This window comes from Spodoptera frugiperda, chromosome 12, assembly GCF_023101765.2.
Source record: "Spodoptera frugiperda isolate SF20-4 chromosome 12, AGI-APGP_CSIRO_Sfru_2.0, whole genome shotgun sequence".
Classification (NCBI taxonomy): Eukaryota; Metazoa; Arthropoda; class Insecta; order Lepidoptera; family Noctuidae; genus Spodoptera; species Spodoptera frugiperda.
Window position 1 is genome coordinate 5,735,613 of NC_064223.1, and position 17,933 is coordinate 5,753,545.

General features: G+C 36.5%; 1 protein-coding gene across 3 annotated transcripts in view; it reads right to left on the reverse strand.

Annotated features, from left to right (window-relative positions):
• Positions 1-17,933, reverse strand: part of LOC118262401 (gamma-aminobutyric acid type B receptor subunit 1) — a 176,014-nt gene that overhangs the window by 49,205 nt on the left and 108,876 nt on the right. For all 3 annotated transcript variants that reach the window (XM_035573712.2, XM_035573710.2, XM_035573711.2), the window contains 4 exons: positions 14,613-15,278; positions 9,997-10,131; positions 7,206-7,376; positions 3,708-3,924 (listed from right to left, as the gene is read on the reverse strand). In XM_035573712.2, the coding sequence (XP_035429605.1) occupies positions 3,708-3,924; positions 7,206-7,376; positions 9,997-10,131; positions 14,613-15,263 (1,174 nt within the window). In that variant the 5' untranslated portion in view covers positions 15,264-15,278. The remainder of the gene's footprint in view (positions 1-3,707; positions 3,925-7,205; positions 7,377-9,996; positions 10,132-14,612; positions 15,279-17,933) is intronic.

Here is a 17,933-nt window from a genome sequence, read left to right on the forward strand (position 1 = left end):
CGACTGTCGTCCCGTAGGACGAGGGCCTATATGAATAAATTAAATGAAACACATAAATTGACCAAAAACTGCCTTCCCAGCGAACGAACTTGGGAAGCTGTTAAACAAACTTTTTAAATCGAGTTGACATATTAGAACGAGTACGCTCGCAGAATTTTCGGTTACAAAACCACTTTTAGATTGTTCCAAACGTGGCAGTTACTAAATACTGAACTTTATTTTATGTTCGGTAATTGCGTTTACTTCGTTATAGGTACCTCCACACTAGATTAACAGGAGAAACTTTCCCGACTAAGGTAAACTTACTTTTTAACACGCTTTTTTAATACTTAAGTTCACCTTGTAAATAGCATTCGTTTTCTATTAAATTTTATTACTATGTAAACGAGTGCAGGACCATTAAAAAGGGTTTATTAACATGTAACAGCAAAACATTGCTAAATGATCCATTGAAATTGTAATTACTTTCTCGTCTCTTGGGTCTCTGTTTTTTATCGTTTACCTGGATGAATAAAACATTTCCACGTTCCGAAATTAAATACTTCGGGGGCATGTTATTAACTATAATAGTCCCATTAGCTGGTACTGACGAGTACCGGCCCAAGGGTTTTGTTCTCACAATCCATCGTTTGCAACTAGACTGCGGGAAGGAGTCATTCCTCAAAATATCCATTCTCTTATTTTATTAGACTCTCGAGTGTCGTTAACGACCGCTCTTCCTCAGTTCTTCACTTTATCTAAGATTTTTTCCACTTCCATTACTGTCGCAGCCTGTGGTTTATCCTCAAGGGATTCATTCGAGGAATTCATTAATAAATATCTCGTTAGACAACTAGCACTTATTTATTTCAGCGTAGGAACTAAATAGCTTAATAAAAGACGTTGTCTTGCTGTGGTAAGTGTATTAAAAACTGTTTTTGTGGTAACCTGGAGGTTTAAGACGCCCGCTTCTCATGCATGAGAGTGCACGTTCGAAACCTACCAACGTCAAATATCAATCATTATCTAATTGTATGTTTGTAAACACACCCACGACACAGACGAAAGATATAGATCATAGAGTGGGGTAAAGTTTAAAAAATATTTCTTTATTTCAAAAATAAAGTATTGAATGTAGATTCCACATTTATTTACAAAAACTGTGCCACATCTCAATCAAATTCTAGATTACCAAGAACTTTTGATAAATGTAAAAAAAGGAATATCGCTTCGTCTGTCCCAAACGTAATAATTTAGTATAACATGTTACATGAATATTATTACTACTTTCTTAGGCGTAGCTTCAGGCAATTTTATTAGCTGGAATATTAATACTTATTACAAAAAAAAACTAGGTAAGTACGTAGCTACATTTACGTTATTACATTTTCGGGAAAGCTTCTTATTTCTTTTTATCCTTCTTCATAAACAATGTCTAAATGAGTTGTATCCGCGACAGCGAATGTTGCCACTCTCAAATTATTTCTTTCGCAATATTGCCCACAATAAAATTTATAACGCTATGACTTATGCGGGTTTCGCTCGTTTTAATGATCTGTTGGGATTCTAACTTGGGTTTGACATTTATGAGTTCCAGAATGCGTATTTGAATTTCCGAAAATGTATATTCTGAGGTTTTCAGTGTGGAAAAGGTGTCATGGCCGCGAATCGATGCATAAGTGTTGTGATTGTTGTAATTTTGTTCCAATCGCGTGCAATGATTGTTTTTATATCGATTTTTCATGTGTTAAGCTGTTGTTTCTAGGTTTCGTTTTACGATTGAATTGTGTTTATACAAATCGAAGTTAGACTACGTATACCAGACATTTCAAAGATAGGTACTCTGTATTTCTAACCGTAAGAATAATTATGAAAGGCTATCAAAGAAATAATATGAACCGTCCATTATACTACGTAATTTTTCATTGCAAAAGACGGCACAAGAAACATTGTAACGTTGTTTTTAACAAGTTTCTTTTCTTTACAATTTATGTGTTTACTTTGAATAATCCTCACGACATCAATAAAACTCTTTTGTTACACAGTTACGCATTCGTGGCGGTTATGGCACGTTCAGACCCGTTAGGCGGCTGAGTTTCATATTTCACTTTGAAAATTACTTTTGGAACATAAAAGAAACAAAGTGTGAAAAGGTAAAATATATGATCTGGACAAAATATACGTTTGCGTCGCACTTATTTCTCACCGAATGCAAAACGTGTTTTTGTGCGAAGGCCAGCGTAAGCCGTTTCCTGGAAAAAGAATTATTACGGTTCTAGAACCTCTAACAATGTGGAAATCTAAAGGAAATTCTTTAAAGTTTTTTTACAATCACTATTTTAAACAAAGTTGGAAAAATATGTTTTGATAAATTGCAGTTCTTTGAGTCGAATATATTTTCGCTTTGAACGCGCTGTACTTTGTCGGGAAATTTTAAAAGAGCTGTAAAGTATAGAAGCTCACTAAAACTGGGAATCTCCGTGTGTGGGTGCAATTTCAATTTCAGCGAAAATGTAAACTGTATTGCGGCATTGGTTTTACTGTGAAAAGAGAAAATAACCCGTAGGTAAGTAATACGTTTTTTTTTTTATAAAAATAGGGAACCGCCTTCTTCAAACGTTAAAGTGCGGGCTTCTACTGTTTTTATTCAGGTTTTATGCCTAAAGCCTCCTCCTAAGTCTGAACAATACTATGTTAAAACCGCATCAAAATCACAACAGCCAAACGCAAGATAATCTCGGTCAAACTGTCAAACCTCATCCTTTTTCTAGTCGGTTAAAAAGGATTGCTAGAGCAAGGGCTCAATTTGAGCTAGTTGCCATTAAGTTTTTTTAAATTCATTATTGAAATATGAAACTAATTCTACGAAAAGTAAATAGTTACCTAATACAAACATTACGTTACAACTTTCAGAGTAAGCAGACGTTAGTTACACATATTATATATACATAATACATATAGTCAGGAAATATTCATAGTCACACATTGCAAATATCGAGTGAAGTTTGGACGAAACTGGAGTCACAAGGGAGGTTGACTTGTAGTCATATTGTGAAATTATAATACTGTCGCTTCGTGTTAGCGGCCCCATGAAAAAGGATGATCTTTCGCTTATGTGTCAGTGGCCGGAGACCGAGTTTTTCGGATAATGTTGTTTACGGATTTACCTCCAAATAAGTGAAATCCCTCTAGGGGTTGAAAGCAAATGTTAAACAATTTTCCCAGCGTCCATTTTTGTGGCAAACGCTTCTTTAGGGTTTTATAGTTTTTTGTGTTGGAAGGTTTAGGTCAAAACTAAACATGTTTAACTTTTTTTGAGCAGACGGGTCGCCTGATGGTAAGTGACCTGTGCCGCCCATGGAAACTTGCAACACCAGAAGAATAACAGGTGCGTTGCAGAAAAAAGAAATACGCTATTTTCTTGAACGTTTGAAGGTCGTATCGTACCGAAATACCGACCGACGATAGGTTATTCTACATATTATTTATAATATTTGATAATGTGATTGGAATAGCTAAAGGTAGGTGTAGGATACATGTGTGTTTTAATACCTAAAATCAATAAGAGAAAGTCCTAAATTATCCTTAAAAGAATTTAGGAAAACCATCCAGTTACTAGTTATTATTTTATTTATTTAAAGTACAAAATAAAAGCCAATTGGACTGTCAGCGATATCACAGTAGTACTAGGCGACCATAAGACATAGAATACTTAAAGTAAGACTTACCAATAAAAAACCAGACATAAGACTTCCCATACAGGCGATGTTTGTAGACCTCACAGAGTACTCGACGCGCCGCGACCACGTAGAACAAGCCGACAATGACGCGAGCGTCCTGACGCCTCAGGTTCCGTACGGCGTCCGCTGGGTCTGATAGAAACGACTGCCGAGTCACGATCTCAATGCCGGCCTTCTTGCAATGCGCTTCTAAGTCTTCTACAGTCTGTGGAAGAAAGAGTCAGTTAGTAATATAGCTTATATGTTTACTTGACTAACCATTTCGAACATTAGTATAAAGTTATCATTTAAAAATCTAAGTCCAAGACTCTAATCGTAACTCTTGGTATCTCGGATATTAACGTCTCAATGAAAACATTACGCTTCACTGGCTCTCGTTCCATTGAAAGCCAAAAGTAAATAAATTACGAGTTCAAAAATTACATGTTCCTAACGCCGACTCGAGTCGATAGGATCATTCGAAAGGAAATTCGAATCGAACTGAATTTTCCTAACTCCTCAAATCCGGAGTACTAAAGTAGCTACGGAATAAGTGTTTGTATGTAAATTGGACCGTTGAGGGTTTTTGCTGTGATCCCCGTCAATACGAACGAAAATGAAAAGCTTATATTACACAAATATTTGGGGCGTCAGTTGTTTTTATGTGCGTGAACTCTAGCAAAAATATTTCTTGGCCGCCGTGAAAGCAAAACAGGAGCGCAAGAACGCTTCAAACCCACTTATGCAGAAAAAACCGGGGCCGCTCTAATTACATTGAAACCAGCGTGAAAGGCCTCGCTCCATTCATTGCGGGTAACTATACACTATACACACCCTTCGTTATGCTCGCGTGCGCTATATAAATACGTGCTTTTACCTGACAAAAACCTACAGCCTCGATGCATAAATCTAGTGCTACAACATTATATTTCATTTTCACATTCTCATAGAGAACTGAGTCGTTAACTTTTCAACTCTCCGTGAACTGAAATAAGTTAAAAAAGATTTATTGTAATAAGAAAGCGATGTATTTTATTAAATGTCCACCTCTTTTCGGGTATTAGCGCTAAGTACCTCTTAAGAGAAAAGGTGGACGTTTCGTGAATTTTATTTAGATTGGCTTCGTGTTCGCTGGCTCCGGTATGTACTTGTGTATCTTTTTTTGTAAGAGGGTCTGTGCTCTTATTTTTATTACATGACACACGTTAAATTCGTGCTTTTAAATTCTTACATCATTTTGTTTATTTTTTTCTATGTAAAGTTAATCTTGGATGGGATACTAGTTTATTGTAGGTATGTACTTATTTTTAATCAAGTACCATCTACATTAAATCTGCTGTAAATCCTTTAATAACTTACTGCCATACTCAGTAAATGACTCAGAGTACGGCAGTTAGAAGATAATTGGTAAAATATAGAGTCCTTGTCGCAGATTTACAATGACATAAAAGGGGTTGTCTTTATCACAAATTTTCAGGTTAAGTGTAAGATAAAAAAGAGAGTAATCGCGAAATTGTTGGTTCACATGACGATAACCGGGACGTTAACGGCATTTTTATAATATCATATCATAACTTGAAGCCACAGAATTAATATCGCAGTTTTATTACACAAACAAAGGCTGGAGGACAGGAATAAACATATAAAAATAAACACGTAGGGAAGAGAGCTACTCATAAATATTGTGATATAAATATATCTCTTACAGAAAACACTTTCAGGCGACTTCACTTAGATTTGCTTATTCCTGCTAGCTACGACCGCTATGCCTGAATAAATACCGTTCCATCTATGAAAGTATTCGTGAAGATACGCCAGTCGGATACAGTAAATACTTATGTCCTCGTGTCATATATTTTCACTGTTTGAATTCCATATTGTGGTTAAAATTGGAGTATAGAGAGATAGGTCGGTAACGGGTGTCGCGCGGAGGTAAAAAATGTCCAGTAACGACCATTTATCATGTAAGACGCATTGTGCTGGTGGCTCACTCGGGGGCGATTATTTTCTCTTTATAACCATTGTTACGATATGTTATGTTCGTACGTAGGCTTTAATACGTCCGGCAATTCTAAACGACTGCTGACTAGATGGATTGTTAAGTCGTAGCATAGGACGTTATGTGTTATGTGAGAGCCTTTACATCCGCAAAGATATCGTTTTGATACCTAGTTATACGATAGGTTTTATAATAGTAACTTTTAAGAGTTCCTTGAATAAGTTTAGTGCAATTTTGAAACTACATTATTATTGAGGTGCATTCTGGGAAGTGAATCTTGCAACCGTCTTTGTTTGCTAACCAATCTCTACACTCGACATGAACTGTTTACACGTGAAAATTGCTCACGTAGCCACGTCGAAGGAAAATGAAATTTATATAACACTTCCTAAAGCTAAATTTCCACGTGCTACATTGTAGCGAAGTAACATGAAATACCCGATAGCCAGTATTAATAAATGGCATCCAGAGAATATAATATTTTATAGACTAGTATCACGCGTGACTTATGGAAAAAGTCTAATATTTCCCGCTTCGTCGACATACATTGTCTCTGTGAACAGACAATTTAGGTACTGTCGCAAGTTAATATTCCGTTTACTGGTTATCGATAGTCGGATCTCAGTACTTTGTACCATTTGCTCGCATCGCAAAATTTGCAGACGTCCGCAAATGGCCTCAGGTTTCCAATACATTATGAAGTCGAATTCGTCGATCGGTCGAAGGCCAATCATGGAGATCGTTTGTCAATCGGCAACAAAGCGCTTAGCGTGTCATACTCCACTCGATGTCGATACGAACAACTGTCGATCGAACAATTTAAGTCACGCAAGCGGTGGAAACAGCCGACACGATATGGTACCCCTACATAATCACTCGTCGCCATATCACTTTATATTATCGCCGCGTTCGCCGCTCCACAGGTTGAATTATCGAAAGCTAATGTAATGTAAAGATAACATATGTAGCAGGCAAAGACGCGTTAGTTTGTACACCAGTGAATAAGACACGAATATGTTTTCCTTTTGTGCCATCTATCTCGTTTTACAATACCCTAAGCATCGGAATCTATTATGGCGGTTGAAATGGTTCGAAACGGGAGAATAAATTTAAGTTTGCCCATAAAATTGGAACGTTTTATCAAGGGAGACGTCATGGCTGAGGAGACGCAAACCCGGCCCGGTTCGCTGCGGCCACAATTACTTTTCTATTTCTTATGTAAACCTCCGTTCTATCTTCGCGCTTGTCCGAGAGCAAAAATGACAGAGTTTTGCAATGACAATTAATTATAATAATATTCCGTTCTTGATGAAAATTTACTTAAGGAACATAGGAAAGTTTTTTGGAATAGCATATAACGATAATTGCTTAATGAATTAAAACAAGAGGTATAATTTTCTTATTAAAATTACCGTGGGTTTAGACAAACCCAGGTGTAATAATTGAACGGACAAAATCCTTAATATTACTTCCTTAATATTATTGGTTCAGTTGTCTCAATTACTTACTGATATGAAGACTTCCTCTGCCTGTTGTAAGATGGCGATGCGTGACCATCCGAATTTCTGCATGAGTTTGATCCGTGTAGGGTTGTGGACTGTAGCTGATGGGTGGGTGCGGAACAGCGTCGGAAAGCGAGCACGATCTGACAGCGCTGGTGATGACGCACCGTAGCAGAGCTGAGGACGTATAAAAGTGTAAGTAAAGTTTGAAATCTATAAGTATAAAAATATGTCGGGTTTTCCTTCCTAACGCTATAATTCCAGAGCGTACAGACCGATTTCCACGGTTTTGCATTCGTTGGAAAGTTCTCGGGCCTTGTGAGGTTTATAGCAAAGAAAAATTAAAAGAAAAGCAGGAAAACAGAGAAAATCATCGGTGGCGAAACGGAGTTCACCGGGTTTGCTAGTGGCTAATATATTACTATACTATACAGAATAAATATCACCAAAAAGGTTAAATGTTTTTATTAAAATTGTTAGATCATAATTTAATTTTACTAAAATCGACAATCGATGATTCAATCTCGTACATAAACGTGATAACAGCCTTTAAACATAAAAGCGTCAAAGTAATCATTTCGTCGAAGCATATTAACCCTTAAACGTTCGAGTAAAAATAATAAACATTAATAGCTTTGCCACCCTGTTTATAGGGATTAATTTTGCACTTGACAGGATTTATGTCACATTACAATAAAGTAGGTTGTGGTACTGGATTTCATAACACACAGAAATTGTTTCGCGAATCGCGACGGTCTGTCTCATGGGGGTGACAAAATGATATAGCAGTACATTCGTTTTGAAAAATTGTTTCTTTTCCGTACTGTATGTAACCTCATATTTATATTTTGCTTTGTTTTTGTTATGTAGTTGATTCTAATGTAAAAATAGCTAAGAAAACTAGAATGAGATCTCTGTCTAGCCGTTTTCGATCGATACATGAATAAAATATTCCGAAACAACAGAAACCTCCATCTTTGGTTTCAAACGTTGCTCGGTTGAAAACGTATCAAATATTTTCACCCAAATAAAAGTTAACAAAATTAATTTGCGTCGAAAATTCGTTAAGAACAACAGCTCGGTAACATAATCAACTCGTAAAGTAACTTCTTAAACGATGAGCAATCTAATTAATTAAATGCTCCAACGAAATAGATACCTAAAAACAAGGATGGTAGAACTCATTACTACAAAAACGGCTATTTTGGCTATACAACCCTAATATTCATAAATGGCCCTTCGGATTCACTTGAACACCATTAACCAATCAAAACACGTTATGCCAATGTTCCCAGGGCTGACCCTCGTTTGTGAATGAAGGTTTTTATATCTTCCACTTGTTTTTCTTTTATTGAACTTCGCCCGTTTTAGCCTGTTATGATTTAAAGCCCGGGTTTACAGTTCGCAGGAAAAAATAAAGCATTCAGCCTAGAGCTCTCGTTTAGGTAATAATATTGCAGGAAATTTTGGCATTTTTCCAAATGTTTTTGATGGGACGTTATCTTCGTTTACGGTTCGACTCGTTCTGGTATGTTAAGCGAGGTTCTGGGATAGATTACTATGATGGACCACGTATCAATGTGATTCTAGCATTGGTTTTTAATGGTTGATATATGGGAGGACCTTGCTTTCCAAAAAATAGACAATTTTATTGTTATGAATTTACGTTATTACATCATCATCATCAGTTATTTTCCTAATGCTAGTTGCAAGGCGTCTAAAGGTAAGCGTGTACAGGCCCGCATCGTACGCATCGCACGCGTCGTATGCATTCCATATGACGTCATCAGTAGGTATTGCCGATGAGCGGTCCGTTTGATGCAGATCAATGGACGTAGTTGTACGAGTTTCTATACAAGACAAACTAAAATCCGTTGCGTGCGATGCGTCCGATGAGTACGATGCGGGCCTATGGACACTTAACTTAAGTCTAGTTCAAACACGAAGTTTCTTCATAAAAAAAAGATATAGTTTCGCATTGTATTCCAAAACTTCTTGGCCGAACAAAAGCACTGACCCTAATGAATTTGTTTTTACTATAAATGTCACTTGATAATCTCGTGACTTAGCAAAAGCAAACTTTGGCCCTCCTCCCGGAGGACAAACTAAACTTGACAAAGTCCCCGTAATCTGGACATGTGTCAAAAGTATAACTATTTGGAAAAGTTCACACCAAAAGGTCGAGGTTAAGAAACGATAAAATTGTATGAATAAGATATCGTTAGTGGTACATTTTTAAAGAATATGACTACATTATAACTTTGGAGTTTTTGGACGCAAGAGGATTCATTTTTGGAAAGTGGGACAGTTTGTTAAACAGTTCAGTTTATTATTATAAAAGTTTTGGGTCTGATGGATCAGTGACTATAAAACATGGAACCTTATTAGAATTGGTTTCAAGTGAAAGAAAATTCCACCAGGATGGTAATACGATAATTGAATCCAATGGGGTTAGCCAAGATACCTAATGCTCTATTAATTTTTCATAATATTGTTTACTCTTTCTAGCGATTTCAATCGTGTGTCCTAGTGCTTGAGGTAGCTAGATATAAAATAGCTTACTTATAAAAAATACTATCCAATTTGATTCATATTTTCTAAACTTAACTCGTCTATCACGCATGACTCTCTCATCACTATAAATATGAATTTTTAGCCTATTTATTTTACTATATTCAAATGCAGTGTTATGTATAACAAGCATGACAACATACTTGACGTGTAAAAGTATTATCTAGTAACCTATATGCAAAAATAAATACCATTTATCATTATAACAGTAAACAGTGATACTTACAACCATAAGATTCCACATCTTGGCGGCTTCAGCGACGGTGGTACAGACGGTGGAGCAACCAGCTAGCAACAGTAACTTCTGAGGCGGGTTGTAAAGCAGGTTGTACATCACACTCGCCCCCAGCCCCGGCTCGCACTGACGGACAAACAAACCAACATGTACATTTAATTGGATCCAGTCTCTCAAACAGCATATGAAACTATCCCAATAACAAACATCAATGCATTTTCAAACGTGTAGCCTTGAAATTAAGGTCTAAAATCTATTGAGACATTTTGACAGTTTTGGATAATGTCATGTACTGATCATAGTACCGCTACCATGAGTTTTAAACCAATAGTACTCGATACTCGATAGCGATAGACGAAAATTTTATATATGGAAAATTTTACAGCGCCTCTAGCGGTCAGTTATGGAACTAAAATTTTTCATACAAAAATCGAATCATATCATGGTATACATACGGGTACACGTCAAGCTACACAAACCAGTTTATCAAGGTCTCTTTTTATATTATCTTTCCGCACATTCGACGGTCATTTTATATTGGTTCTGTATAGCTTGATAAACTGAAGAGAATGTGAATCCTGATTTGATGGTTTACCTTCGTTAACTAAGTTAATGAACAAACACGAGAAATAGGTAATGGCGCCGTTCGCTGTTTCTATTTGAATGGGGAAATGTGTTATGATTGTTATGTGCTTATGTGCTTTCCTATTGTTTGATGTGTGACAGGATTATTCCTGTCCGTTACGAAAGTTACGTTATAAAGGAGTTGTTGTTTTGTTTTTGAAAAAAGAAATGGGTATACTGGCTGGTAACAAATTCAATATGAAGATTAAACTTCTTGTTTCTTAAAAAAACTTTATTAATTTTTTTCTTAAACTGATATTGTTTATTTATTAATATACTATCTAGGTATTTATCTATTTATTTTTATACAATCTGTCGACACTCTTCACGGCCAATTTGACATAAGCTCCATACAAAATGTGTCAAAATTGTTTCTCCAGTAAGTAAATCTACAGATACTTAGATAGGTTATTGAAATTGGTCGACATTAATCAATAAAGTAGACATGGGCCTTATATAAATTAATAACTAAAACATTGAATAGATTATACGTACGTTTTACATACAACACATATTTGGTATTCTAATACATCAGACAATTTAACAGAACTCAAGAATAACATCAGAATTCAAATTATTCAAACTACAAGGGGGAACCACTAAAATCTTTCCGCTGAAATACATCTTGAGTTTAAACATAGAATAAATAGACCTCACCATCGAGTTTCCAAGTCAACATTCATATTCATGAATGACGCAATTGTTTGACGCGTTACGATTAGTTAATTGAATTCCAAAGAGTCTCTGATTGGCTGTAACTTAGCGAACGCATACAGTCAGCGAATCAGGGCAAAGAGTTTTTAATTAATTAGTGAACTTGACCACATTAGCGAGATAAGGAGAAAGGTCTACTCAAATAGGTATAATTACGGCGGGCCATTTAATCCAATCTGATATCCTTTCTGACTTATATGCTTTTATATCTTTGATATATCAAGTTTGATGTGGTGAGTTACTTACTTGGAGAAGTAAAGTAATTAGGTGGCCGGTAAAAAGCTTTGCCATGTTCAGCGCGAGTTTTTTTATTCAATTTTCGATGGCCTATATTCAGCTCGTCGTGAGTTTCATATGAAAAGTCAGGTAAATTAATTGTCGATAGAACATTTTTGTAGTATCGTAGTTTAAAAGTTATTCTGGAAATATGTGTACACGTTTTTGTAGGAGAGTGCTCTTGTAAATAGCACTTTGACTTTTTTTATATTGAATACGGTGCCTATACAATAAATACCTAAATGTAAAGTCAAAGTATCTATACAATAGGGTACCTATACAATTAAGTTATGAAGATATTTTGTTGTGAATACAATGTTATTTAATAATTGCTAGACGCTTAAAATGTAGTTTTGAATTGCTAAGCTTAGCTTCATGCGTGTTAAGGTCTTCGCTCATTAAAGCTACCCGGCACCCGACCAGCGCCGCCTCAACCCGTTGTTGATAGGTGGTCCACGAGTGGACGGCGCATGGTCAACGAATGAACGTCTAGTGGTCAACTAGTAAACGTTGCACAATTCACCAGTAGACGACAAATGGTTCACGAATTTTGGAATATAGTCGTTTGTTTTTTGTTATGCGTTTGCGTGAATCATTCACGCGGTCCGCGTGCGGCAAGCGTGCGAGCAGCGAACAAGTTGTCAACGAGTGGGCCACCAGTCGCCCACCCGTGGTTAACGCGGCGAGAGAGGCGATCGTCTATTGGTGTAATAAGCACGTATCCACTGAAGTTCATATAAAGAATACTAACCGCTCAAGGCGAAGCGATATGCTGGTCGGGTGCCGGGTGACTCTAACGACCTTTAATTGCTATTTTCAGTACATAATTATGCGGATTATGCCACATTCTCTTCAAACCAAAATCAATAGAAAAGTTACAATTAATTTCAGTTGTCAGAAAAACATCACTACATTTTCATTTTACATTTAAAATGAAACAAGAATGGACGAATTCATTAATTGTTATTACGTCACTAAAGTGTAACCGAATGCCATTTTATTTACAGTTTACAGTGAAGTAAAATATTAATACCAAGTACATACATACACACGATTAAAATGTATGTATTAATAATGACAGTCGCACAAAATGGGTATTGGTTTAACATAATTTGATTGTACAAAGGAATTAAATAAAAAAATATGGCATACATAGCATACGTATGTAACTACTTATTGAATTTATTAATTAATGATAGCTGGAATTTTACAGTGCCCAGCGATTAAATATTGCACATCCACTTTCGGGAAGAGGTAAAATGTATATTTGATATTATTATTTCATTTATTTCTTCGAAAAATTCTTAGTAACTCATAGCTAGTGTGGGAGAGCCATGCTTCGGCACGAATTGGCCGGCTCGACCGGAGTGATACCACGGCCTCACAGAAAATCGGCGTGAAACAACGCTTGCGTTGTGTGAGTGAGGTTACCGGAGGTCCAATTTCCAATTTTCCCATTCTTCGATTCCCCAACATCCCCTAAAATCCTAACCCCAAAAGGCCGGCAGCGTACATGTAACGTCTCTAGTGTTTCGGGTGTCCATGGGCGGCGGTAATTGCTTATCATCAGGTGATCTGTCAGCTCGTTTACCGGCTTATACATGAAAAGGTCTTGAATAGTACTCGTATGGCTAATCCAGTATAAGGTAAATGGGGTTCATAACAATAAGTTGTGAAAAGTGGCTATTAGGTACATTGTAATACTCTGCCTATCCTACAATAAGGAATAAAGGGTACTGTAATGTTATACTATAATGTTATGTGTCATTACTTATTAAATTAAATTGTTACTGTGAACTGGAATTTTGTTTGTTATATTATTATTTGTGTAATTTATAAATGCTTTTGTCATTGTTACAGTTTTTGTGGCTGAAAATAGACGCAAGTAGTGTTTTATTTAATTTAAATGGATTCTTGTTAATGAGTGTTTTGTGGAATTACATTTTATTTCTGACGCTTTGACGTAATTGCAATTAAAAGTTGCGTAAGTATTTATTTAATTATAGAGTAAGTTTATATTAATAGAGTAGTTATTTTCATGAATATTTTAAAGTCTATTTTTATGTAGCTACATATAACCACATTTATTAGAATAAAACCAAATAAGACGCTTTTACGTAACTGAAAGACGTCGATTTTCTGTCAGCTAATGTAAAATGTCGCGCTGACTAAATTATTTTCTCATCAAGATGTTATAATGAGAAATTTTATGCTCTATATATATTCGGTGGCGTGTAACATCCGACCTCAATAAACCCTCACTTGCCATTATAATGACTTAAGGTTATCCTCGATAATTCCTTCCTATTATGTTACACTTCCCTCCGCAATTTTCGTCATCGGGTAATCGCCACGTTATCAACATCGAACTGATCGGAATCGTCAATTTGTCCGTAGATAGGTATGAATCGATAAAACCGGAAATTACCTTCAACCGGTGCGGAAATTCTATCCAATAAAATTTTCTTCGTGAACCATTCATAAATTTTCTATAATTGAATCGAACGTCAGCTTCACCCTCTCAGTTGCAATATCATAAGCCTATGACTTTGGTTCATTTGGATTTATGGCTGCGCTCCTCTTTGATACAAATACGATCCCTTTTTGTTAATTAGAGGGACCGCAGTCAGCTGGGCGGGCTAACTCGGCAATCCATTAACTTGCTACTTGTCAGTCTGGATGAGGAGCGAGAGGTGACGACACGTTATGCACATTAACTTGATTGGAATTATAATTGACATTTTCGTAACTTTCGCACTCACAAACTTATATTGCCAACGTACTTATAATTAAGTTTTCCGTTACCATGCACCCGTATTATACCCAATTCCGACAGTAGATTAAATATGAATTTGCAGCGCCATAATGAGCACGCACATACGACAGAAAACTGAAAAACCTCATAAATTGTCGCGCATAATACACACGTATTGGCACATGAAAGTAATTTATCGACTCTCTTGGTAAATGGATGATTAATGAATCAAATTTACCTTGCTATCGTTGCTGTGAATGTATAATTTGAAGCCGGACAATAAATCAAGGCGCTCGTTGACGTCCGCGAGCGCGAGCTCGGCGGCTGGCTTGCAGGCCTGCCCGCCCTGCCAGCCGCCTTCGCCCTCCATGGGGAAAATGCCCCCAATATGGAGGTCCCCGTCGCGGCGGCCCTCGCTGTACCCGCCGCCGCCGCACCCGCTCAGCCACAGCACCAGCAGCGTGCGCGCCCGCCGCGCGCCGCCGCCTCGACATCTCCACCGCAACACAACACACTTGGCAACAACGAATAATTGCACTATTGTCTTCACTAACAATGCTTTAATATCACAATACACTGTTCTAGTTCGAAAACTAAACATATTATCCACATCAGTTTTTAATTTGACTAGCGGACGCTTTGAAAAATTAAAGTTTACTCGCACCCGCGGCAGGGAGGCGGCGACGTTTTGATATAAACGTGATATCACCCGTAGATATTGTAGACATAGCCTAATAAGCGTTAAATTTTCTATAAAACATGGCATCGAGTGTGCACGGGGGCCCGGGCCGGCGCGCCCCGCCGCCGCGGCCACTGCGCGACCCTTGGCGCCCTGCAGGGTCATCGCTCGCGGCGGGGACATGCTGTCATTGTTCACCTCTCTCCGCATTTTCCATGCTCTCTCCTGTAACAAATAAAAATGCTCTCGTTTTCATCTGAATTGTTACTTTACGAGCTTTGCTAAAGCTCGCCATTTGTAAATACTGTTGGAGAATGATGTTTGTTCCGTTCTCCCGACTATACAAGTATAAATGAATACAGTGAAATATTAGTAAGTTATTGTGAAAAATAAGTGATGCGTAATAAGAATAATACATTTCGTAGAAAACGTTACTTAGGTATGAATCGAACACCTTGTTAAAATATGATAAAAACTAATAAAATTGTACTGTCACAGTGACACACTACTAACAGATGTAGGTTTGTAGGTATGTGCAGCTCAGGAAATGCTTCAACCAATTTGGTAAATGAGTTGTTAGAATCGCATTCGGGAGCGTGTCATTGCGATTAATTCAACAGACCGCTGGCAGCTAATTTGGTTGTAGAAATGTTCTAAATTCTATCCAATTGCGCATTAAAAACCTTATAATCCGGACTAAATAAATGAATTTGGGGTAATCTTTTATTTAAATCTGTTTAGGAGTATAAAAAACCCCCGACATAAAAACTTAATTTCCCTTTAAAAAGTAAAAAATAATAAAAGAAACCTAATCTTAAAGTACCTCTAATTTTTTATTTCATACTTTTTATAGGTAGGTTAGGTTAAGTTAGGCATAGTATATTACATATGCTTACTATAATTTTAATTCTTGTTAAGGTAAAGATTACATTCAAGGTCAAGCTCGTTCGCTTTGATTTTTTTTTTTTACTTATTAATTACTTTATTTTGTTTCTATAAGTAGGCTAAAGATTACATTGGTGAAAGTTTTATATTTTTGTATTTTATAAAATATTTAATTTAATTTTTAATATTTAATTTTTTTTTTAACCTTTAGCTACTGACGTGGTTTTTTTGTCACACTAGTACCGACGTAGGGCCTGAGAGGCCGCATAAATAACACTGAGTTTTGTAAAAAATATGTATAATAATACATAAAATTATAGGTCAAACTGTTAATTTGGAATTTACAAATAAAATAAATGACATTTTTAGTAATAATTTTCAATAAACTTTGAAATTATAACACTTTCAATCTTTGGTCCCATTTTTAACTAAAAAATTACAAGCCTACAAAAAAAATCTAAAATAACAATATATGACTTCTTAGGAACCGTAAATTATATTTTTCTTAAATTTATGGGTTATTAGATATATAAAAAAAAACAAAAAGTATTTGGTATTCCAGAAATAAAAAAAATGTCCAATATCAAAGTTACACTCAGGACACACTTGTTTGTCGCACTGTAAACAAACATGTTTCTTGCATAAGTAACATGGATATGTGAATTTTTTATTTCGGTTAGGTGTACAAGATGCACCTCAGAAATCGAAATAGAAAAGTATGTGCTTTTCTTATTTTTTCTTCTTTCGCCTCATATTGAACTAAATCTGGCATACCTGAACCGAGTATTCTATTTATTTGAATTTATATGAAAACAAGGTCTTTTGGAATAGTGTTGTATATCTGTAGGTAAACTATGTTTACCCCTCGATGTCCCAGGTACATCCATTATTCTTATTAGCAGTTTGATTTCTGAAATTAAGCACTTTATTTTGATCATAGCTCAAACAAAAAACTAACGTTAGTACCGACGTTGGGCCTGAGAGGCCGCGTCGTTATTTTAAATCGACATAAATTACCAAAACAGTATTCGCCGGTACTTTTACCACACTCTACGACGTCGGTGCAACTAAACTCGCAGCTACTGATGAACACGGGTCTCTCCTGCACTGGGAAGGGGTATAACTAACAACTTGTCTATCCGCCACGGCCTCACAGGCCCCACGTCGGTACTTAAAGGTTAAATACGAATAAATGATATCTTTCATTATTTTATTTCAGTGCGGTTTCATTTGAGACCCCATTCCAGTATATTTGCAGACCTTCGGTTAATCTCCCGCTTACGTTACTTTCACCGCCCATAACTTTAAAACGGCTCAACCGATTTTCATCAAACATGTCTAAAAACACTCGCACATAAGTCCCCTTTAATACGAAAAAAACTAAATTGAAATCACTGCATCCGTTCGGGAGTTATGATGCCACAGACAGACAGACAGACAGACAGACAGACAGACACGTCAAACTTATATAACACCCCTCTTTTTGCGTCGGGGGTTAATAAAGGAAACCCGAACTATGCGGTAGCAATAGTTTTCTCAATGTAATCATTTTTTGTTCTATTATATTTTTATATAAAATTTTGTAAAATATAACTTCTTATCTGTTATGTTAGCAAAAACTTGTCGGTGTACAAGGCCTAAAGTTAGTCTTCTCAATATAAAACCGCCAAATGCTTAGGAAAAAATATCCACATATTATCTAAGTATAACCATCATCTTCAGAACTAAACCTCCATCTTACAGATATTAGAAACTTCATCCCACCAAATTGTATAAGTTGAACATTTATTCATATCTCTATTGTACAAATGTAGCAGTTCATAGATATGGGAGTGATGCCGGCAATAACGCGAGTTTCAGTTTAATATCGACGCCTGACGCGGCTAAGGCTCCACTTAGTCGATAGCTACAGATCACAATGCCAGACTTCGGCTCTGATGCTTTGAAAGAGTTTCCATTCTCTTGAAATATTTGAGTAGCTTCACTTTTACCCCT